General features: G+C 39.1%; 1 protein-coding gene across 6 annotated transcripts; it reads right to left on the reverse strand.

Annotated features, from left to right (window-relative positions):
* Positions 1-1,414: 1,414 nt before the first annotated feature.
* On the reverse strand, positions 1,415-24,563 carry GTF3C3 (general transcription factor IIIC subunit 3). Of its 6 annotated transcripts, XM_076342269.1 has the most exons (20): positions 24,401-24,563; positions 23,144-23,246; positions 20,476-20,672; positions 19,932-20,055; positions 19,228-19,419; positions 18,783-18,948; positions 17,586-17,733; positions 15,765-15,837; positions 14,657-14,743; positions 13,496-13,599; positions 12,705-12,876; positions 12,050-12,252; positions 11,335-11,436; positions 10,284-10,419; positions 9,393-9,630; positions 8,836-9,026; positions 8,036-8,160; positions 5,137-5,289; positions 4,117-4,243; positions 1,415-2,461 (listed from the first exon to the last, which is right to left on the reverse strand). In XM_076342269.1, the coding sequence occupies exons 1-19, from the start codon at positions 24,497-24,499 to the stop codon at positions 4,121-4,123; spliced, it is 2,736 nt and encodes a 911-aa protein (XP_076198384.1). In that variant the 5' UTR covers positions 24,500-24,563; the 3' UTR covers positions 1,415-2,461; positions 4,117-4,120. The 6 variants fall into 6 exon arrangements, with proteins under 6 accessions (XP_076198384.1, XP_076198383.1, XP_076198385.1 ...); XM_076342268.1 differs by lacking the exon at positions 1,415-2,461 and having other exon boundaries at positions 3,447-4,243; XM_076342270.1 differs by lacking the exons at positions 1,415-2,461; positions 4,117-4,243; positions 5,137-5,289 and having other exon boundaries at positions 8,055-8,155.
* Between the last annotated feature and the right edge of the window lie 571 nt (positions 24,564-25,134).

A 25,134-nucleotide genomic window follows, 5' to 3' on the forward strand; every position in this document is an offset into this window, starting at 1 on the left:
CACATCCTGTTGCTTCTTTTAAACCTGTTTGGGATTTAGGGTGGAAGGCAGTAAGATACGATGTAATTGTGAAGGATTACTGTATCCCAGTACCTTTTCACTTTAGCACTACCTTAAGTTTTGGCTATGCATGCTCTAGCAAGTGATGCAGCTCAGTGGCTCACATGCGGCATGACAGAGCTGGTCCAGCTGTCCAGGATGTGGTTCAGATTGGTTTTTACTTCAGATTTGCTCTAGTCTGATCCTGCTGACTGAATGCTCACTAGCAACTGGAGCACTTCTGGAAGCCATCTTCTAACTTGCTTTCATTTGAAAGGAAACTAGTTTGTCTGCTCAGAGCCTGTTCTGCAATGTGAACCACAGCATGGTGAGTGGCAGCTCACCCATTCAAAGCATCAGAAGTACATGATAGACATGAACTTGCTATTTTCTTTTAACATAGTAATTTCCATAAAGTTGTAGTAATTGAACGCTGCTGCCACCTGCAGGATCAATAATTGAGGTCTACATTGCTAGCCTTTCCCGGGGCTTGGTAGCTGCCAAGTCTCTTAGTTATAGTGATATTTGCAGTATTTAAAAATGAATTTTCTAAGCAGCTAAAAGGTTGGTTGTTTTTTTTTTTCTGTCAATCTGTGGCCTTCAGCAAATGGGGATGGCAAACAGCTTTCTACACTTGTCAATGCTGGCATCAGGTAAGCACAACTGAAAAGGTATGACTCAGTTTTTAAGACAATCAATCAGTAGATGCTTTTATGAGCAGTCTTTCAGCAATAAACAGCTAACAAAATCATCATGGTTAAACCAAGTCGTTTGACAATATATGTAGTATGTTTGACTGAAACTGTCAGAAATTCTCTTAGTGAGGCTTGAGGAATATTCCCAACATGCCGATAGACAAGGCTGGCATTGATTTAAGTATTCTTTCCCTCTTAGTCTCTTGTTCTCAGTGATTTATGAAAGCTTTCCCAAAACTGTAATGGCTGAATTTCAAGCTTTTCCTGCCTTGCTCTTTGTTCCCACACATTCACAGTCAGGTTGGATGGGGCTCTGAGCAACCTGCTCTAGGTGAAGATGTCCCTGCCCACGGCAGGGGGGTTGGACTAGATGACCTTTAAAGGTGCCTTCCAACCCAACCTATTCTGTGATTCTACGATTTTACATTTCAGTAAAATAGTCCTTACTGTGAAGGAGAATTAGGAAGGGTGCTGGGTTCATCTCCCCCAGTGTTACATCCTTGTGAGCATCCTTAAAACAAGCTACACCCAGGTAAGCCTAAACGTGAATATAGCGCATGCCAAAATAAATCCCATACAGATGCTCATACCTCAAGAAGTACTTGTGTTTCAAACTCACAATCCCTTGTGTATCCTCCATCCCTTACATAAAATACAACGATGAAATGTGCAGTACATGTTCACAACTTCATTGTTTGAGAAAGAATTCCAAAGTAAAGGCACTTTATTAGCAGTATTGCAAGTGAAACATGGTTTAAAACTTACCCAATTCTGTATTGGACAGTACAGCTGTGGCTATATACTTAAAGCCTAGATTAGCATATGTATTTTCTGTACACATCTCATGTTCTGTGCTTTGCTTTTCCTTCAGGCAGGTCAGTTCACGTGGGCTGCACCTGTTTAAACTTCTTTTTATTGGGGAGCTCATGTTCCTACAGCGTCTATTTTGTCTCTTGCTTTGTCTGAAGTCTTGACTAGTCTAATCTGTTACTGCTGCACCATTACAATATAACATTTATAATATTGTGTAAAAGTGAAATCTAAGTAAAAGACTGTTTATCTCATAACCATATATGTGCAAGTTGGATATAGCTAAGGAAAAATCTAAGTTCTCTCTTCATACATAGCTTTTTTCCACAAGCATTTGAGAAAGCTTTAGATAATTGGCATTGAGACAAGTAGCATCTCTTCCTTCCAGATGGTCACAATTGTTTAGAACATCCTTTCAGAACACTGTTTGCTAGCAGGATGAATTTTCCAGTCCATATTGACTGGGTTTAATGAAATGCAAGTTTCTGTTATTTGGTGCTTAAAAACAATTTAGAAAGCAGTTTAAGTGTCATCAGCATTCAGATTGTATTTTTCCTTTTTATTTGTATGAATGCTAAGATTCATACCCCCTCGGTTTAAAAACTAAACTACTTCAGAATTCTAGCAGCAGTAGGGATCAGAAAGAAAGTAATTAATAGTAATGCCTTGATGTTGGTCGATTTTTAAGATGAGTCTTAAAAAACCCCACAACCTTCCTCTATGTCAAGTCTATTTTAAAAAATGTACAAGCAATAGGATTCCGAGTATTTCAGACTCAGTTCTGGAAAAGGGTAACGCAAAGGGAATCTGTGTACCAGATCTCTGGCTTCTGTTTTCTAAGCGTTAGTTCAGTGCTGAGGGCTCTATTTCCTGGGACATGATAAACTTTTTTCGTATGAAGGGACAAGAGTCATTCGCTGCAAGAAGAAAAAAAATCAATGGGGTTACAAGATGTGAAAAGGCCAATAAAGAATAAGGAAAGCTTCAACGAAATAATTTTTACCCCAAGATGATGCAACAATACTATGCTTGTACATACGTTGTGAGTCAGCTCCAGTTCACACAGCAAACAGTTGGCTATCAATCATGTCAAAACCAGTGATGAGGTATCACAAAGAATGAGAAACAAAACGGAGGTAAGGGAGTCATTCTCTCCCTTCTTCTGCAGCTTATGAATACCCCAGGCTAACATAACTAAAATGGTTATTTAATTTATAGTTCTGCAAACCTGGCATGGGACTTGTATTTAGGCAGTGCTGGCAAGTTCTATGTCCAAGTAAAACATGCTGTCCTTAGTGAGACTTCCTTGGTATTTGTCTCTTACCTTTGTATTCTCACTATGGCCCAGCATCTCTAGTGAAGTGGACATGCAATATATTGTAATTTAATGTTTGATTTGAGATAACATTGCCTTACCTTTAAAATTAGTCTAGGCAATTCCACAAGACTTGTTTCTTAATCATTGATTGCAATTGCATGAAATGATTACAGAACACAAATACATATAAAAGTGGGCTGAAAGCAAATAGCAGTAGTTATCTGTGATACCGTCAGTAACAGGAGTGCTTGGGAGGCAACAGCACAGTTTGTTTTCTATTCAGCAAACTACCTTGCTGAAAAATATTTTTCAGCCTTATTTTGCTGTAGCGCATAACATATATCCATTTCTATATATACATATAACTATATACTCATTTATGATAAAGCATTGCATCCCGCTTCTCTTGCTGGGTTGGAAGCAGCATGCTTCCACCATCATATGCTACCGTTCAACTGTCAGAAATAATTAAAAACCCAGACAATTTGCAATGTATGTTAAATAATAAGCTGTATGATACTATCATATTAATTTTTGCTATAAGCTATTCAGTAGGATATATGTTTGCTGAGAATGAGTAAACATTATCATTAACCTCAGAATTTTTATTAACAAGTTCAGAAGAACAAAGCTCACAACTGATTTCAGTAAAGCAGAAATCAATTATCTCCTTCAAATAGAACAGCTGCTGGGAATATGAACTCCTAGAAAACTCTAAATACTTTAAAGATCTTGAAATACCGAGTTCTCCATCCTCTAGGGATGAGAGCATTTCTCTAGGGATGAGAGGTATGAGCCCATTTCTTCTGTATTATAGTAATTCAATGCTGCACATTAAAAACCCCTCATCACCAGTGAATATGGCTTTTTGAACAGCCTCGCGGGTAACCAGTTGTAATACTGCACACGGTAAATTTTCCCTAAAAAAAAACCCCAACAAGCCGCACCGGGCTTCAGCTTTCGCTGTTTGATTCTATGTACAAGACTGAATATCACATTACAGAGCAATGCATCAAAGGAGAAGAGCTAATAACAGACATGCTTGAGCATGTCAGCGTTGTACTGGGAACAGACAGTTTCCATCCATATGCGGTACAGTTCAAATGTCAGAAGTAGAAGTCGTCCATAAGGCTATACACGGCACAAGCCATGTCTCTGACCATCTATAGAAAAAGTTGCACATAAAACTGGTTTCCCCAGCACTGCACAATGCAAAGGTTAATACAAAGAGTATCAATTCCACCTGCCACAAACCTCATCATACAACTGCGTAGGTATACAACATCTTTTGAGCCATTCTAGTATTTCCACTGCTCTGATAAATAAGCGACAAGTTAAAGGCAGTATCTCTTCTCAAGTCTGTCTGATCAGTTTCTATTCCCTGTGAAAATAATGATTAAAAAAAGTTATCTGTGTGCAAAAATAGTACAAAACTTGAAACATGAGTAGCAGTTAGAGTGGAATCAAATCATGCATTCATGGTTTATACAGGCTTTCAGCTGTATAGAAACATAAGAAGTAGTATTCCTTGTGCCCTCCCTCCTTAATGAGTTTCCACACGTTGTTAATCACCAGAGAGTTATATAATTACATACTCAGAACATGAGCCCTAAATTAGATCGCCAGCTCACAAAACAGGAAAGTACTATCTTAAGTTGTCTTTGTATGCAAAGCACTTGTTTCTACAATCAGAATGTGAATACTGCCTGTATCTTTTACAGGGTCACAAGATTGCCGCTTTGAACTCCCAGTAACACCCACGTGCCTTACTTTAGCAACCCTTCCCGTTTCCTAAACACACTTGTAATTTTTCTCCCTACCCATGCCAAGGCTAGGCAAAAACTTTCTCTCAGACCAGACTTGTAAATGTATGACACATCAGTCAGGATGATCTCATACAGATCAATCAGAGCAAAACCATGGCTCAGATGCATTTAGGCATTCTTAATACTGGTTCATATTGCTCCAGCGTGCTGTTTTATAGCATGGGTGAGTATATAGAACTTCCAGTTATAATTTATTGCATGTAATATATATAAAGTTCAGCTACTTCTTCAGGTAAAGTTGTTTAGCAACCCCTTTTGCTGCTACTTCAGCCTATTAGTAAATCCTTCAAAATTCACATACCTTTGAAATTAACACATGCTTAAATACATTACCAGGTGACAATAACTCAACTACACAGATTTTATGTACCTATTTTAACTATGGCTGAGAAATTATTAACATTGACCTGACTTTATTCTCTGTACATAACTTACAAAGATACAGTACCTCTAAGGTGAGAGGAGGAAGTTCAAGTACTTTTTGGTAATAGTGGATTGCCAGGTGCAGTAATCCCAGCTGGTGAAGGCCACGGCCAAGGTTGTAGAAAGACTCTTGACATGGTCCACGCAGGTCCAAGTACCGGTGAAGGAAGGAGAACCCCTGTACGCATATTATGCACATTTGTGAATGTTCCCTTTAAGAAGCTGGCAGTAAAATATGCTGGAGAACAGGTGTTTAAATGTATCTATTTAAACTTTTGATCTATGCTTCCCCACAAAACCACGTGCAAGTTGAAGGCAAAAAATAAGTCACATTGGATTGCTGAGACTACAGAAACTGTGCTCTGTCAGTCTCACTGCCATTGATAACAATGGGTAGATCTTTTTAATAAATAACTGTGTTCAATTTATTACAGTGACTTATGGCACTAGCTTGCTAAATATGTAAGTATGTATGTATATGTTTACGTATATACATGCAGATAAGACTGGTTCATGTTCGAAAGAGCTGACCACCTTTAAAAAACACGCAGGCAAATGACAGGCTAGAGCAAGATCTTACTTTTCTTAAAAAAATCTTTAAAAGATAACTCTCCCCCACTTACTTTTTTTTAAAGGAGAAAAAAAAACCCCAAACCTTCATTCCCTTTCCTTCACTCTTTGCCTTGGATAACGGCAAGAAATGGTTTAATTCTACAACTTTTCTGAATTCTACAAAATTCTGAACTCACGAAGTACATATCAAAGTAGTATTTCTGGAATGCAAGCATATTCTTTTCTTGATCTTGTGCTCCATATAAATGTTTACTCCAATACCAGTTATCAGGGAAATTATCAGTACATAATATTATAAAGTGGCCAAAAATAAACATCACTGAATAAGGGCATGAAAAATCCGTATATCCTAAGAAGCGGGCGAGAGTTCATGTCCCTTCTTGAAGCCAGCGGATGTTTAACTGCCAAGTCTCCAGCAGAATTTGAAAGGAAACTCATACCCAGCAATTCCAGTGCTATGCTTTAACAAATTTAAAGTCGAAGCACTCTCTAAGTGTTATACTTCTTATTTTGCTTTTAGTTTAAAATTAAAATATATGCTTATATATTTAAAGTATATGACTAGCAGAATCCCAGGTGTACATAATTTCGTTGCCAACCTTAGTGTGAATACCTGCTCCTCCTATGGGGCACGCTGTGGTTCAGACAGAGGAGCAGGACCTACCAGGTACTACGCGCCTATTCGGGTGCGTATTTACGTCCCAGAAGATGTAGAACAGGGCAATGCATAAAGTGGCAGTGACCAGGCACCGGTGGAACAAACTAGGCTCATTTATACACTGACATGCTGTAAAGCGAGAGAAGTGATTTGTTTCTCATCTGTAGGATGTCATTGCCTACCAGCTTGGTGTGTCACGGACTCTTCATGACTCAAGGTTTGTATGATGCTATAAAGGTGAATGGCATCAGACCAGAGCTACCTCCCATACAGAACAAAGGGAAAGATAAAGAGGTCTACAGTATTATTTTACATTAAAATGCAGCATTTCATTTGACACTGAAGGAGCCCTTGGGGGAAACTCAGGAGGGACAGATAGAAGAGGTGAATTCAGAAGGGAGTAATCGAGCACACAACTTTTTCATCCTCTCCCATGCATTTCCTTTTGTTACCACTTTGGAAGGTGATGATTCTGTTGTAAATAGAGGACTTTCTTTCTAGGGACCGTGTTGGTAATCAGAGAAGATACCTCCTTCAACATGAGGAATTAGTTCAGACACAAGGAGCTAATGATCATAATTTAGGTCACCAGTATGTCACTGTGGTTGCATTATTAATCAACTACAATAGGAGCAAAAAAGGACGTAAATATACCAAGTATAGTAAGCAAGAAGTGAGAAGAGAAAAAGCAGGGAACTGTATCACCAGAGAGTAACATAAATAGGACATCATTCAAGTACGTTACAAAAGGAGAACATAGCAGCCCATATAAGAAAGGCAGGCTGATTACAGAAAGAAGTGGATAAAACTATTAAAATTAGGCCAAAGTTTGCAAGTTCGAAATCTCTTAAGATACTAACATAATTGGTCTTGTTTTAGAGTAGCTGAGGACCTTTAGTTTTTGTCAAAATCAGTGCAAGCTACAGTTTTTCAGCAATTTCAGAAGTCATGAGAGCTTGGGATCTTCACAATATTCTGCTGACTCTGAGCTCAGTGGCGACAGGACTTAAAAGGCATTTCAAGTTAATGAAAATACTTGGTGGAGAGTACAGGAAATTACTTTCAAGATTCTGTTTGGGAATAATCAGCCTGTGGTTTGTAACTGGATCTGGCAGATGAAAGAAAAACGTGAATAAGGAAGCTGAAAAACTGAGGGTAGCCTACACTGGAGTTCACGAGATCTTTACAAAGAGAGCTGTAAGTGGCACCTAAAAGGGGGAAGAGAAAAGGAAGATGGGGAAAAAAACCCACTTCTAAGTCTCTAAAGTTTGCTGCAACAATGCAGTTTATGAGACGTGTCTATGAAGGGCACGTGGCATAGATTCTACTCTACAGCACTTCTTCAGAGCAAGGCAGGGCAAGAAGAAAAATTTGGAAGAAAATCCGGACTACAGCCATCAAGACTGAAATTAGTAATATTTTCACAAACAGCTGGCAGCTGCTGACATCTATGTGAGCAATCATTGTATACACACAGCAGAACAAGCTACATTTACTGAAAGGAGAGGAGATTCAGATGGGCGTAACTATAGTTCAAAAGCATACTCATCCGTGTTCATGATTCGCCACTTCCCTCTTTTGAAATGTCGTATTCATTATGAAAAGTTATTTAAACAGAGTATGTTGTAGCTGTAACTGTCTGCAAGATACAAAGCCAGGAAACACTATACGTAAAATAATCACACTAACTCACCTGTACTAGAAGAGCATGCCTTTTCAACACGTATTTCTGAGAAGCCATGTGGATGAAAGTCAAGCCAATACAAAGACTGTACAGAGGTTCATCTGGGTTTGCACGAAAGGCTTGCACATACTGTCCTAAAAGCAAATAATTGAATCGGGATGGTTGTTGTGAAAAGCTTTCCTTAAGAATTTAAGGGCAAAAAAGAAAATCTTCAACTTAGAAATGTGAACTAAGAAAACAAACAGTTTAATATACCTGCATCAAAATGCACAGGAAAAAACGTGAAAGAAAATGTTACATTTTCAGCATTCCTTGGATTCTGAAGGGAAAATGCAAACTGTGATGTAAAAACATAAGCAGAAAAGAATCAGACACAGAAGGCAAACAAGGTCCTTGCTGGGATTTATATCCTGAAGGCCACACATCTTAAGTGTGACATTTGGAGGGCTTGACTGAAAGCAGTAGGTTTACTTCAAAGGCCTGCTTAAAATGTCCAACCAACGTTATTGCTGTTTAAATTGGTCTGTTTCTGTCCTTCTTGTTCTTTATTATCATTAGCCTTCAATTATCTTTGCAAGTTGGTTATATTTGCAATGTGTGCTAAACTTGAAACAAACCAGCTTAATTTTTATTAGCAAAACTCTTTAGTGATGCTTGGATTTGTGTACAAAATAATTAAAGCACCAGACTAACACTGTGAAGCCACCTATAATTTTCTGAGGTATGAAAAAAATGACTTTAATAAATCTTTCTCTGAAAAAAACATTCACTTCTTATATTTGTTAGTATTAGAACATTAATGACATTACCAAGAGCATGCTTGAAACTGCCAGATACAAACGCATTATGCCCGTTTAGGACACACAGTGCGTGATTATCAGGATTTTTCAGCATTAAGCGGAGACAAAAGCGATGGTGACGGACATCCTGAGATTGCATAGTAACTTGATTGAATATGTTCCATAGCTGAGGTTTATTGACATTTTCCATTACCATGATTCTACAGAATGAAAAGCATACAAGAAATTAGTAAACGCTATAGGAAATACTGTGTCTGCAATAGAACCTCGACAGTTTAGGGAAGATAACAAAGAAGAGACACTCAAGGAGCAGGTCAGTGACTGAGGCAAAGTTGAGAGTGAAAGACAGAACCAACGGTTCTGGCCAAATCAACCAACCTACTGCATTATGCATTTTTTTCAATCAAAGGCTATCAGAAAGCTCCTTTAGTTTCAAAAGCCTTATCTGTTTTAGCAAAAGCTGGAAAGCATCAGCCTGCCTCCTTTAGCGATATTTTCAGCAGTATGACTGCAGCCGCAGTGGAAGCACTTACAGAACAGGTTGCTCTTCCTTCTCGGTACCCCACCTGATATAGTTGTACGCTTTTCTGAAGTTCTTGTCCAGAATTGCAGCAGAGAGCCCAAAGTATTCCAGCTCCTTGCGCTTTTGTCGGTCATCGTAAAATGAGTAATATTCCAGTGAGGAATCCACTAGTAGCTCCGCCTCCTTGTACCGGGAGAGGTCACACAAGGAATATATAGCCTTCAGGAGGAGGTTCCACCAGTCATCTTTTGTCAGAACACTTGTGAGAACAGCAAAAATGGCTAAAAATATAATATAAATGAAGTCAGTAAGTTGAGAAGATTAAAACAAGAGAGCTAAACTCTTAAAAAAAAGGTGCATACATCACACTGTTCTTTTCAAAAACATCTCAACATTAACGGGTAAAATAAAGATAAAATATTTACTTTTTTCAGTTTAAGTGCAGTTTGTAAAACACCAGCAAAAAAACAGTCAAAACTTGGGAACAAATGGCAAGAAATACACACAGTTCAAGTTGTAAACATACTATATGAATGCATTACAGTTACTCTTCCTAATCTACCAAACGGTGCTTAAGAACGTGTAGTCTGGCTCAACTGAGTCTGGGCCAGTTTAAAAAAATCACACCACTTGTAAAACATATTTCTATTACGTTCTAGACTTGCGTGTATTATATTTGCACTGAGGAGAATGTTGGACCGTATGATCTCTAGAGGTCCTTCTCAATCTGAATTATTCTGTAATCTTATTTTTCTCTGAATGGGGATTGTTCCCTTAAGTTATATTATCTTCATTTTTGCTGCCTTCTTTGCCCTAGAAATAAAGCAATGTTAACATGAACTGCATGGATTTTAGCATGCAAAATAGTAACGTTTATTTCATTTTTCAGAACTAAGTTCATCTTGTTGCTTTGTTGTTAATAAACATTTGTTACCTTTCGCATCGCAATTTGCTGTCTCTTGGTCGTCATTGTCAGAAATTTTATCCCTTGACACCTTAATAAGATAGAGGTGTCTCTCTCCAGATTTGGAACTAGATATCAAACACACCTGAGCTCTGCTCATTGCTACCTAGAAACAAATTTAAGGGCGGCATTTCAGATTACATTAACACAACCTATGACAAAGGCAGCTTTATGGCCAATCCATCTTGCTCACGTTGCATGCCAAAACAGTCTGCAACTTAGAAACGCCACAATAGAGCAAGATCGCGAGAGAGAACATTCGCACGAGGAGTGTTATCTCTGCATTGTCTCATGCTCCAGTGCAAACTGGGCTATGCAAAAGAAAGATACAAACTCTTTAAATGGCTTAAAAGACTTTTCCTGGGATTGGAACACCCCTGTGTATATCGAAATCAAAACTATTTGCACAGAGGCATAACAAGAACAATGCTTTTCTGTATCAATTTCAGAAATATGTGGGTAGTCAGCTATTCAACCGGTGTAATATAATAGTAACAGCTGTGACCAGATGGATAAAATTGAGATCTAAATATTCCCCTCCTTCTCTCCCTACTTAAACAAAAATCAATTAACACAAAACCACCACCACCACTGTAATTACTGGCTAAACAAATTCTTCTTTGGCCATTTTATCACAAGAAAATATTAACAAAAAAAAAAATCAAGAAATTCAAAAGAAAGTTGTTGAAATAGAAGCCAGTATCAACACTTCACAAAAGCACTAGGCTGACTGCTAAAAAGGCAAGAAGCAGCTTTAGTATTCAGTGTGTTCTATGCACAGTGAGAAACAGGGAGTTGAAGTCACCGTATTAAGAATTACACACAAGTGGTCCTCTGTTCTGAACACTGCAGGCAGGAACACCAGTATTATAGGCTCCCTGAAAGATTATTACCTAACAAAATTATGAAACCATCTGCATATAAAAAACACTACCTTACCTCCTGAGTTTGTCTGTCGCTTGTCTTAACCCAACTCATAGCTGTCCCATTTCTTAAAGTGCAGCTGGAAAGACTGGCTTACCTTCAACAGCATTGCCAGCATCGTAAGTAAAGTGTCTATGTAACCATACATTTTGCCTTGGGAATACAACAGTGTCGAACGATGGAGGAGTAGCTTTAATTCCTAGATAATATTGAACATTATTATTTAACCTCTTGCACAGAGAGTGAGTTTATAAAACAAACAATTCTGACTCAATACAGTACTAATAGGATTGTAAAATCTTCTAGAAAGCTGTAAGACTTAGCAGCAGCAGGTAAGATCTCCCTAAACTGCCCTGCAGTAGTTACTGTTTCAAATTCTCAAATTTCAGAGAAATTCGGCGTAACTCTTACCTATAGTGAAGGTGCTGCTGGAGAGGGGATATAGAACCTTTTGCTATGCCATCAGTTACAACCAATAGAGGCCAAACCATGTAGCTCGTATGTAGCAACTGCTGATCGACTTGACGCAAAGTGATTGGTGTCAAGATTGATTCTGTGACCGAGAGCTTGTACATCACACAAAAGTAATCAGGTAGGACAGGGGAAATACTGATAAAATGGCTGGGGAGAAAGAGCCATGGGGACTCATCCCTGATACTCTGTAATGAATCATTGGCTGTGCTCTGAAGGCTCACCATGCTGTAGATAAGTAAGTCTCAATCCCTGGTCCTATATAGTTGACATCTTTGACGACTACCATAGTTTAGCAGAATAATATATCCTAAACTGGAAGCACAGAACACTTTACCCACCTGCTGGGCAGCGTTAGCATCCTGAGCCAGTGTATCTGGATCATACATTGGTTCCAGAGCCTCCAGAGCTTTTTCAGGTCGGCCCAGCTGCTGCTGAAGTGTTGAAAGTGAGATTCTTGCATCCAGATGCAACGGAGCAAGATCAACAACTTTGGCATAGCTCTCTGCAGCACGCTCCATGTGTCCCAAAGCCTTCAAGCACTCTACAAATACCATCAACACCACACTTAAATGGCAGAAAAAGATTTCAAAGCTTGCAAAATAGTTAACACACTTTTCGGGTACTTTCTCAGTTAAAACCACCCAAAACGTGTATTATTAAAGTGATGATATACAGAAATATGTACTGATGCACCACAGTTTCACTTAAAGCATCATCAGTTGACACAAGATGGAATGCAAAATAGATGCTGTTTCACTTACATGAAAATAAAGTATTTTTAGCTGAAGTACATTTCAATCTATATGAAGAACAAGAAAATGCTCCATGACAGAGTTGTCATAATAAACTCCAATTATAGTTTTGCAAATACCAATTATCATTCAACATGTGAATCTAAAATTCCAGTTATCTTAGATAAAGGTCCCTGGAAATGCTCAGCACTGTATTATCATCTCTCAGTACCACGTGTTCAGCAGTCCTGCTTCTTCTCACCTGCGTGCCGGAGCCAGACAACAGCCAAGTTGTATCGTTCTGAACAGACAAGGGAACTCAAGAGAGGCAGTGCTGAGTTGTATTCTCCAACATCCAGAAATGCCTCTGCAACGTCCAAATACAAGTCACCCATTTCTTCTGGATTTTGTTCCACCAGAGTGGTCAAAAGAGGCTTTAAAAAAACCACACAAAACACTAAAAGCACAAATAACCAACGAGAACATTTCTTTAAGATACGGTTATTGGAAGCTTACATTTTTATGCTATTAATTTTATTCTATTTGCATTCTGAACTACACTTCCTTTACTTAAATGTTAGTTTAAAAGTGAAAAATAAAGACCTGAATTTCAGAATTCCTGAAAAAGCCACATTTTTCTATTCTAGACATCCTACCCATCCATACAGTTCACATCCAATGGGTGAAAGTGCCCATCAGTGAGGAGTGCTCTTCATGAAAGAACAGTCTTCAGATTTAGTAGGGCTTTAAAACAAAGCGAAGATGTGTTCCTTAGCGTTCAACAATTTTGCAGTGTGGTCCTGGGCCTGTCACAGCACATAGGCTGTGATTTACTGTGCTTTAGTAATACTTCCACTGGAGGCATAATTTATAAGGACAAAAACAGTATTTCTGCTATTACAGGTTTGCTAGGTTTCTCTCTTGGAGTGGGAGGGAAGCAAAAAGAATCTCTGCAGCTCCCCCAATGACCTCAGTCATACGAAGACAGGAAAAATTACTTGCTTTGGTAATTTATTAGAACATCCCCCAACTTCTGAGTTGGTTTCTACTTACATTGAGCGGCTCTAGGATGTTCAAGTGAACCAAGCACACCATCAGCTTGACCGTGATGTCTATGGGAACGCCCTCAGGTATGCAGCAGCTGACCTTCTCCACAGCTGTGAGAAGATAAAGAATTTCTTTCTGAACCCATAGGCTTTAACAAGCACTTCACAAGCTCCACATCCCCTCCAGGCCACGTTCAGCTCCAATGAAGAAAATATATTCTCACCGATTCTAGCAAATGTTGGTGTAGGCCTGCCCTCTCCCTTTCCTCTACATCTTTCCCGATAGTTGGAACAACTTCTTCCTACTATTTCTGATCCTAACAATTTCATCTGAAGTATCAAGTGCTGTCAGCCTGCATCGACTTCAACAGCATGATCCCGTGGGATGTGCTTAGAGCCTTCGCCCTCTTAAGCTGTGCTTGCTTCATAAAGCAATTTATGCACCTGTACCCTCTTCTTCTTGCTTTCTGAAGGAAATACCCTGTATTAAGCTATTTGTTCTTATTAAGCTGACTCCTGAGTAGCAGGGATCTGGCTGTATACGTTGTTAAACACAGTTAACTACAGAACTCTACACAACACATCGACAGAATGCAATCTGATGACAGTGCAAACACGAGACAGAGTAGTTACCCATGACAATGCTAGCAAACTACAGGTCATACAATAGAACTCCGTTGTTATATTTCCTTCACGTGCAGCCTGACACCTCCTTAACTACCCTGTTTAAGTTCTCCTTCACCTTAATTCTTACACCAGACATATAAAGGGTGATTGCTATAAACTGAGAAAACTGTGGTTTCCAACATAAGGCTTCCCTATTACCTTCTACATTCACATCCAATTACTGCAAATCACAACATGCAGATTAATTCATCATTCTCTGCACACCTTAATGCCCAGCATGAGCTACCGATAAATTCTTATGAAATGAAAAATTTTCTTTTCAAAGTGGGTAAGCCCTGGGAGAATGCTTCTGGCTTTGGTGGCTGGCTGGGTTAGAAGTAAGTTCTGAGTAAGGAAGACAGTACACAGAAACCTTTTCTGGATCAAGCCCTATTTCTCTGCTGTTAGAAATTTTTCCCAACTTTTATATGATTGCAACCTGGTTCCTGAGCATGTGATCAGTTAATAGACTTGTATGAAATTAAAAAATTAAATTACTTACCTGCAGCACTGGATTCAGCAACCGGATGACTTTGGTCGTCAGTCACTGTCTCCTGGCTTTCCTGAGTTTCTACCACTGCCCCTGTATCTTTTTAAAAAGATTAACAGATTACCATAGTAGCACCAGCTAAGCCAAAAGTTACTAGATTTGGAATCCATACTTGATTGGTAGCTTACTCTGAAAAGTGGACTTTTTTTTTTTTTTTTTGAAGGACAGCAGAGCAGGAAGCATTCAAAAAAGTTATAAAGCAACAGCAGGCAGGGAACCAAGCTCTTGGGTAGTTTAGAAGCTTTGTCTTACGAAATTACACACCCCAGGTAACTTGGCAACACTGTTTTAATTCTTAGACTCATTATAGTTTTGCTTCTTACAAATTATCTGTTAAAAGTCTCTATCAGGACAGTTGTTCATTGATCAACTGTATTTTTACCTGGCCCATTAAAGCAAAAAGCCAACAGAAGTATCTTATACTACATTGGGTTTGGACTGGATTGCTGAAACAAACAACCAGTTTAACCACAGAACAGACTGTCTGCTTATGGAGTTGGCGTGCTGTGATCATTCTACAGCCCAAACAAACATCTTCAGACTTAAGCAATGACTTTCACGAAGCAGGTTTCCCAAAGATGACCTACTTTATTCAATTACAAGCTAATATCCCTAGATTTCTATATACCAAAACATTTAAATGTTTAATAACAGAAGTAGGATTGATGAAGAATATTATCCTCAGGTCAAAGGTTGATATTCTTGAGTATAGATGCCACTAAACTTATCTAATTTTTTTTTCAGAAGCTATTTAGCTGGCAGAAATAACTGGCCTGATGTGAACACTCCAAAGAATGTTTAGAACTTTAAAAGGCCTCCAGTTGCCTGGAGAGCAGTCCTTGTCCTTAATGAGTCAGCAGGGCTAATTGGACATCAGAGTAACTCCTTATAGAAAGCTGAGGTCATGCCATGTAACTCATTAAAAACACTGAAAAGTTTAAAAAGAGAAAAGCCTGTCAACATGCATCAAAATATACCCAGGAGTTGAAAAGGTAATGGAAAGAAAGATGTCATATTAGATGAACAGCAGGGTCATACTAACCGCTTGTTAGCTACTTACCTTTTTTCTCCTCGGGTGGACTTTTTTCTGATACTTTCTTTTCAAGTACAATTCCTGCAAAATCTGTAATAACCTAAAACAGATGAGTAACTTGGATCACTTTAAAGATTTAAAGGATATATGGAGTAATCAGCCCATATGGCAGTTGTTTTAGACACCACAGAAGTTATCAGAAGAAAAGCTGCATTCATTTCACGTGGGGTTAGTTGACTATTATTGAGTTTGATCACTTTATGTCTTTGTCCGCTATTTTTGGACTACTTAGATGATCCAATCAGCATCTCTTTAGCAAATACAACACTTACTTTCACCACAACTAGAGAAGTTTTTAACCTTTATAGCTTCTTTTGGAAGACTGAAAAAGAAAGCAAAGCACCAGGTAAACAGCTAAGCTCTCCACAGATCTTTCCAAAGTGCTCCAAGGATTCCTCAGCCTAATACATCACAAGGAAACGATATGGTTTGCCTCAGTTAAAAGAAATAATTAAATAAAATTCACAGCTACATAGACATTTTACAACAGCCCTGGTCACACACATCATGACCTCAATAAAACTAGTATAATTCAATAGAACAACTAATTAAAAAAAATAGAAACCAAAGACAGACAATTCAAGACATTCACTTGCCAATGGGGAGCTGCGAGGACGGAAACGCACAAGTGTAAAGGACCATTGGTCTAAGACCCAATGCAGTTTGGTATTTTGTTCATGAATTGAAAAGTAAATATTTAAGTCATTACTGTTGCCAAAACAAGAGTGATAAACACAGGGTACACGGCCCTTAGAGGAACATACCAGATGATTGTATTAAGATAGTTATTTTTTAAAGGCTCAGTTTACCAGCTCAAATACAGTTTCAGCTATCCAGGAACAAGAAACACCATCACAGGAACAGACCTGAGAAGAACCATCAATAAGAAACAGGGGAACAGTTCTATGACTGAGTACTGTATTAATAAATCTGGCAGCTAAATACTGTGTACATAAAATTGACTGATTTTTAAAATGGGAAGAAGTACAGAGAAGGGTCAGAGGAATTGTCTGCAGGCTCATGATGCTTTGCACTGACAGAAAGAGAACTAAATAAAATCTTAAGGAAGAAAGAAAAAAAAAAAAAGGAGGTAATTTAATAACAGCAAATAAGAATGTTCACAAGGAGAAAGTCCCAACTAATAGTGTCTCTTCAATCTATCTCGGAAAGTATAACAATGGCCAGATACTAAAGTCTTTCCTCTCAAAGCCAGACCAAATCAACTCAGAAACATGCCTCAAAAGTGAGGGTTAAAAACCGCTAGAACAAATTTGGAACAGATAAGCGATCTTCTCCGATTCCTGATGCCTTAGAGTCAAGACGTATTGCCTTTCTGGAATGTTTGCTTGATGCTTAATGCATAAATTATTAGTCGTAACACAAGTATGCCGGATAAAGCACTATGGTCTGCATTTGAACCATTAGACCATTCAATGTCACCCTTTTAACCTTCAACTTAGAGAATGCCCTTTGCTGGTAGTACTCACAAAACCAGTTCATAGGTCTTCGCTGGCTACTAAGATTATGGCATTTGTAGAGAAGGAGAAGAAGGATCCCAAAATTTTAAACCTGGAACAGCATACAAGTCTATCAGCCCTCAACTTATTAAATCAAGCCGTTAACTTCAATGCTAATGACTACAGAACTAATAGCAAGCAATCTGTATCTGATCAGCTCTATCACTATAGAAATATGACCGTATTTAAGCACTACGGGAATATAAACTATCCATCCTGACTGGCAAAGAGGTGCTGAACATGATACAGAAATGCATTTAATTCTCCATACCGCCAATGCTTTGTCATACTGTTTGGAAGAAATATATAGTTCAGCTGCGATGTTAACATCTTCCATGGAGACAAGGCTCTGGTGTTTAGTAAAGGCTTCTTCTATTATCTCAATAGCAGAGGTCACATCATTGGCTTCATAATAACTCCTATAAAACACAGATATGAGCTACTAAGTATTTGAGATAACTGACAATATGTACTTTGAACACTAGGAAAAGGATTTTCATGTTTCTTTTATTTTTGCCTATTAGCAAATATCTTCATTAGCAAGAGTAAATTACAGAAGACAGTGAGAAAGGGGGTGTTTTTTCTTTCCTTACAACTTTTATGTATTTCAAATTATTACCATTTTTTTCTCCCCTATATGTTAGGACATTACTGGAATCTTCATCACAATATCCCCCACCTCGAGCCAGGTATCAATAATGTATCACATTAACCTGGTTTCAGAAAAACCGTCAATAATAATATTGTTACAATACACGCCCTTGCATTTTTTTGGTGCATTTCACAACCATGAAGATCAAAAGACTTAAACTGTTTTGAAACAGGCCAGTAACAGTTTTCCACAAGTTATGCATGAGAAAGCTGAGATATAAAGTAGTTGAACAACTTACTAAAAACTACAATAAGAGAGCTACACACTTTAACTACAAGCCTTCTCTGTCTCAGGCAAGCTTCTATGACTTGATCTGCTCTCATTAGCAGAAAAGGGTAGGAAGCGGATTTCTACTTGCTCCAGAAACAAATCACAAATGACATATAAACTATACTCTGTTGCAGATGGTTTGTATTTCAGATTGAATACTTTGTTTCATTCAGATTTGCTGGCAGCAAGTTTCCAGGTCTCTAGTGATATTATATAGATTAAAAATGTACTACATTTGTATATAATTGTATACTATTGGCATTTTTCCAGTAATCAGTATTTGCATTTTATTCTCCTACTCTAAGAGAGTGCAACACTTCTAAGATGATGCATTGATCCTACACAGGATAACCCCCACATGTCAGGCTTCGGAAACACCACAATAGTTGGGGGGTGCATGCTTGTGTGGGGGTCACCCCCAGCAAAAACACCTGCATTCCTTGATTTCAGCTACATACCCAGCTTGAATCAGCGGCAGAGCTTATTAATACCAGCTTTTGAGAAACTCTGGAAAACCAAATCACAGTATTTTAAAATCCAACTTACTTTGCCATGTCTCTAGCCAACTGCATAAAGCGCTCTCCATCAGAGGGAGACAGGAGATTCAAAATACGCCTGTAGCCATCCATAGCCATCTTATGTTCCCCCAACTGTTCATACAGGCTTGATCTCTCCCATAGATAACGCACATTGGTTGGGTCATATTTCAGAGCTACAAGAAAAAGCGTATTAGCAGCCTAGTTTAGGAAAAGGCAACAATGGATTCCACATTCATTTCCTGACTAGATGAATGTTAATGGACACACACAAGGTTTTTGTAAGAAAAGGACATCCTATATTAAAGATTCATTAATCTTTTACCAAAGTCTGGACAGAGATACCAGAATCTTAGCAAACTGCAGCAAACTAAATTAGAAAGCAGAAGAAAACAAAATGATTGCCATTAACACCTAACATTTATTTTAAACTATTAAAATGGTTGCTACGCTACCTTTTGTGTAGCAAAAAACAGCCTGTTTAATATTGTCCTGTTCCAGTGACATTTCTGCAAGTCTAACCCATTCCTCAGTATCACTAGGATTTAAGTGAGCTGCAATTAGTTCAAACTGTAACGACTTCTCCATATCACCCTGGTCTTCGTAGATCATGGCAAGAGTGGAAAATGGCTCATGAGCAAGAGGAGCTGTGAAAAGACAAAAAGAATGATTAAGAACTATTGTTTTAAAACCACCTTGAAAACAAATAACTGGCCTTTCTGCAAACAACAGATATCAGAATTATATGAAACATCAACATTGCTCTGTTTAAATTCATAAAAAACTTGCAGACAAGCTTCCAATTCCTTTTTATAAATTATTAAACAGCCTGACTGAATCTAACAACAACCATTTATAGCATTATTCTACATTGTAAGTCACGCTGATGTTTAAACCTTGGTTCTACAAAGGCGATAAAAGCAAACTGTGTAAAGCTAAGCAAAGGCCCAGGCCTCTGCAGAATTAGGGCGCTAGTTTCTTTTTATAAGCAAAAGAACAAAGGAAACGCAGTACGAATTCTCAATTCCACACTACTTACATGGTGACTTTCCTTGTACTGCGTATTTTCATCATCAGTGAAGCCACACGGAATCTTCGTTGTGCACATGGCAATTTCACCCCATCCTTAAAGTCAGAAAGTTTTACCATTCTAACATACCTTGTCGAATGATTTCCATGCACATTAGAATAGCCTCTTCACGTTCTCCTCGAGCAAACCTGATATTGGCCTCTCCCATCAGACCCCTCAAGGCACGAGGAAGTTTGCTGCGAGGTCTTTTCTCCTAAATGGAAAAGGGATATTATTTCTACCGAGGATTCAGTTGTGCCCAAATTCGGGAGACATCAGTCACACTTGTGCTTAACACAACCTAATAACAAGTTACTTAAGTGCTAGCGATATTAAAATGACTGACCAAAATATTTGCTAGTTTTCATAACTGACAGAGTAACTCTGATATCTAATACAAACACGATCCAGACACTGAAAAAACTCACTTTAATATTTTTTGAAGTTTTCAAACAGTAATCTACAGTAATTTTTTAAAAAACAAAGACAGGCGACACCAAGACAAGCAGAAGTATCCTACACGGAATTATTTTCAGGCAAGTTTTTCAGAAAGTAACTAAAATCACACAAACTGGCATTTATGCACTACGTTTCAGGAGATAAAGGGAAGTTACATGAAAGTTTAAATACTTGCTTTCATCATTTTCTTGGTCTCTCGATTAAGTACCATCTCCAACACAAAAACGTCTCCAGCTGTGGGTTGCTCAGTAGTTTCTTCTTCCTCCTCCTCTTCTTCTTCTTCCTCTTCGTCCTCCTCCTCCTCTTCATTTTCCCCAAGCATGGACGCAAAGACCCGATGAACAGATTTACTGACGCCATCTGAAGTTTCTCCTGGTTGAGAAAGAAGCAAAAAGGGTTTATGATATAATCAAGAGTACATGCTGCTTATCAGGACAAGTGCAGAGAAAACGGAATTCTTCATAATTAGTAGCCCACTTGAAACAGCTATTCTATAAGAAAAAGACCTGCAGAAATGCAGAAAAACTATTAACAACCTCTTTGGTTTTAAAATTCAATTCATCACCAATGCTTAGTATACCCCAGCCTCTAACATTTTTTGGATATTTGAAATGAAAGCACGGAGGAACACACAGAACAACAGTTTATTCAACATTTTTCTCAAGCCATACAAAAGAAGCATATTAAGCCATTTTCAAGCACTGAACAGGTTGGATGGAATAAAGCTTTTCAGCTGAAGAGGCTAAGCGAGCAGACAATTATACTAAACAATAATGCAGCAACCAATTTTTAGAAGTAATTTAAAACAAGATCTTGTAACTATTCTACTCATGATAATAAGCACCTTTTAACATGTGTAAACACAAAATCTGGATTATTCACATTCCTCCAAAAAAAGAAATAACAAAATTCTTTAAAACAAATAAGAATATGATGCTATACATCCAAAATAAATATGCTTAAAGCATATAATCTTAAAATTTTTCACATTTTTTAATTACAGCTTTTCATTACTAAGTTAACCCAGGGTTATAACTGCCCACAAGTCTATATCTATGCAAAATACCAAAATATGTAGTGTTCAGAGGTTTCAGCTGGGGGATTGGGCAACTGAAGATTTCATAAAAGAATATAAGTTGGGACTGAAAAATAAATCTATCATGTATTGCCTATATACAAAAGGGAATTGGGTACTACACCTGAGTTCATGGTTTATTTTTTTGTGGGTTGTTTTTTTTCTGACTTGGATATTAAGCATCTACAAATCAAGATTTTTCTTCCCTCCCATCTGAAAAAAACTAACTATTAATTTAATTTCCCTTTTATTTCAGTCTCCTTGGCTGCAGGAATCATCTGAAGATTGTAGCAGATTAGCTCTGAAGATTTGTGTATCAAAAGTGATTTTAACAATGACCTTTTCTAACGTTTTTCTTCTGAATATCCTAAGGCTGATTCTAACAGCAACTCTTTAAATAGTGATAAATATTATCAATGCTTCCTTGATTCTGACTGCTCTTGAGACTTCTGTGTTCTCTGTACAAGAGCAGAAGTAACACTATCACACAAATCTATCAGGATATGTTTTTCTCTTAGATAAAGATGACGTGCATGAAAAAACATGTAACAGACTAGGTGGAATACAGAGCAGAAAAGAGCAGCTTGGAAGTATTTCAGAGATATCAGCAAAAAGAAAGGATCAATAAGAAACCACAGATATCTGGCTTCAACCATAATTCCAGTGTTCATTTTCTGTCCTTCTAGGATGAGGTCTGGCCATACTTTCAAAATCAAGGCACCACTGACGCAGATTTTAGGTGAGAAAATTTAAGGCTTATTTTTGGAATTTAAGAAAAGAAAAAAACAAACAAACAAACAGAATGATGAGAATTTGCAGTGAAAGTAGCAAAAGGAGTGTAAGAACCAACGCAAAGAGATTGCAAAATTGCACTTTGCTATCTGACAGCATTGGCAATCCCACAAGAATATGCCCTGACCGGTGCATGGAGTACAGCTTCTGAAGAGAAGGTGTCTGAAACAGACTGCAGCACTCTAAATCCCAAGCTCAAATCCAGAACCTGAGGCATGGGATCAACAAGCACTGATACAAACTAAAGAGAGAAGTGCTGCTCCTACCACTTCCTACAAGTCCTTTCACTACGTAGGAACCCCAAGGAAATTAAGCTTATTTTGCTAAGGCACCTAAGGAGATATTACCATCCCAGTAACTGCACAAAGAAAGCCAGACAGGGACTCTGTAGCTACGAATATCCAGCAGAAAATGAGGAGAGAAATAAATGTCGGCACTCTAAACAGGCCAAAGGATAACCGAGCAGGAGAAATAACACAGAGAAAAAAAGAAACTCCCCTTTTTAGCTATTTTATTTCACTTTGGATGACAATGGAAGAAGGCAACACACAGCAGAATCAAATATTCTGAAACCTTCAAGTCTCAGCAAAAGACTAGCAAAGAGATGAACAGGAAAAAAGCCAAAACAAAACAGACAGAAAACTTTTTGAGATAAGTTAAAAACTTCAAATTATTTGTAATTTTAGAGAGAGTAAATAATTGAGACCAAGAAGCCAGAAGGGGGAAAATGGAGGGTTTCCCAGAAAAAGATGGCCAGTTGGGCCAGATCCAGCCCCTTAAAAATGTTGAACAAAGTTAAAACCCTGGCTAGGACTCGGAACATCCTACAAAGATACACAGTCTAACAATGTGCTTCAATACCCACAGGTTCAAAAGAAGCAGCCAGGCATTTATAAAAAGTCAGCTATCAAAGAGCAAATGCTTTCAACGACCTTTTACATACATTTTTCACTGAAATTATTATGTTAACACCTACCGTCAGTTTCATCCTGACTTTGGGATTTCCCAGATACTTTTCTGGATGAAGATGGAGCCTCTACATCTTCGGCGTTTTCCTCAGCAGATGCATTTTCACCATCCTATGCACACCAACGATATTAGTTATCAGCTTTGTAACATGACTTATTCCTGTTTCGCCTAATATTTACAATTAGCATTTAGAGCACGGCTTTCCAGCTTTTGCACTGCTAGTGAAACAGGTAGAATAAGCGCTATATTTTTAAACGAACAAACCCCAGCATTACTTGCTTTCAAGACATTTATATTCTTATCAATGTGGGGCGACTCAGACGGTGACTGTTCACATTACTTTTGACTGAAGAGATTAGTCCATTGCTTGTTTGGCATTACGGTGAGGTAAGATGCCATAGTTGACTATATTAAAAAAAGTTACAAATGTGTGACAAATCCTTTTAGAAGCCTGCCTTTTTAAACACAAAATGAAATATCAAAATAGCACTTGTTAACCCAGTAAGAAGGTTGCCCTAGGATATCACTTGTCCTTCCATGACAGCTGAGTTCTGCTGAATTTGCTCTCTGAAGATCAGGAAATACAGAAATTCAGTTGCACTTTGACATAAAGATGGCAAAGTTAAAGTTAACTACAACACTCCGATCAAGCATACAGAATTTCTCATAATACCTCCATCTGCTTTTAGACACAAAGCTGTGTCTCCCTGTATTTATTGCTGCTGAGAAGCCACAAAAATTACCAAAAGGAGTCAAACTGGATCTCTTCCTTAGATCTCACACAGAAGATGGTGGGGGAGCAGTAGCAGTATACGCTGGATGATTTTATATTAAAACCTGCTTCTGCTCATTGCTCCAGCCTAAAGAAGAAATTAATTACGGTGCCTGAAGGTAACTGCCGCTAGCTTTTGCCAAGTCCAGGGACGCAAGCCACACTGGCATGAACCAAAATGCTGCATTCTGCACTTCTGAAAGGTGCACGCTCCCCTGAACAACTTGCTCTACCAGTACCTAATCACCCTTACAAATTAAAGTTCGTTTCTTACAATTTTTGCACAGAAATTAACAATTATGTAGGCGTAATCAATAGCTGAGCACAGTAATCAATAGCTGAGCACAGCACCACTTAACATAAGCCCCCCCCCACAAGAGAGGAAGCCACGCTGCTCATGAAGTGGTCCGTGACCTGCCCGGTGCTGTCACGGAGGGAGGGAGCGGGCCGGGCCGGGCCGGGCCGCGGGGCTCTCAGGCGGGGCAGACTCACCTTCTCGCGGCTCTTGCGCTCCTCTCGCCGCCGCTCGAACTCCTCGAAGGAGATCTTCCCCTCCAGGTAATCGATCAGCTCCGGGCTGAAGCCCGACATCGCGCCGGCAGCAGCCGGGAGCGGGAGCAGCCGCAGCCGGCGCAGGGGAACCTTGTTCAGGGCAGGACGCGGGTCCCTCCCGTTATGGCGCCCGCCCCGCCCCGCGCCCTCACGCACGAGTTCCGCGCCGCCGCGGCCCGGCCCAACTCTGCTGTCTTGGGGCGGGCGAAGCGTCGCCCCTTGGGAACGGGCAGCCGGCGTGCTTTGGGCTGGAGGGGCCTCCTGAGCCCGGGGGGCTGCGGGGAGCCGCGCCGGTAGGCGCTGCTGCTGCGCTCGTTTCCTCGGAGGGCCTAGCGGCAGAAAGGCACGAGGTGTGAAGAAAGCTCCTCTGTTACCGACCTCACTGTAGATGTTAGATTATCTTTTATTTCCCCAGAAATGGGAGTTATTTTTACATGAGAAGGGTTTCGTAACTTCATATGCGCACACAGTTATCGTGCAGATGACTTATTGACTGGGGCACAGTCAGAAGCGGGTATGAGGGGCTGGGGGTGAGGTACAAGCAGCCATCAGGGCAGGTGTCCCTGCCAGGGCAGGTATTTCCCCACTTGGTTCAGTCTCCCAAGCAACTAGACGACTTCCGATAAAAGAGCATCTGAAAAATTGCTGCAAAATACCTTATGAGGTCTAGTTCT

This window comes from Aptenodytes patagonicus, chromosome 6, assembly GCF_965638725.1.
Source record: "Aptenodytes patagonicus chromosome 6, bAptPat1.pri.cur, whole genome shotgun sequence".
Lineage (NCBI taxonomy): Eukaryota > Metazoa > Chordata > Aves > Sphenisciformes > Spheniscidae > Aptenodytes > Aptenodytes patagonicus.

Bases quoted from the DNA above. Each gene is read 5' to 3' on its own strand.
- GTF3C3 (XM_076342269.1), bottom strand. From the start codon at position 24,499: ATGTCGGGCTTCAGCCCGGAGCTGATCGATTACCTGGAGGGGAAGATC. The intron at 23,247-24,400 runs GTGAGTCTGCCC...TGGTGTGCATAG, and splicing joins AGCGCAAGAGCCGCGAGAAG to GATGGTGAAAATGCATCTGC. The intron at 15,838-17,585 runs GTATGGAGAATT...CATCTGTTTTAG, and splicing joins AGTATGACAAAGCATTGGCG to GTTATTACAGATTTTGCAGG.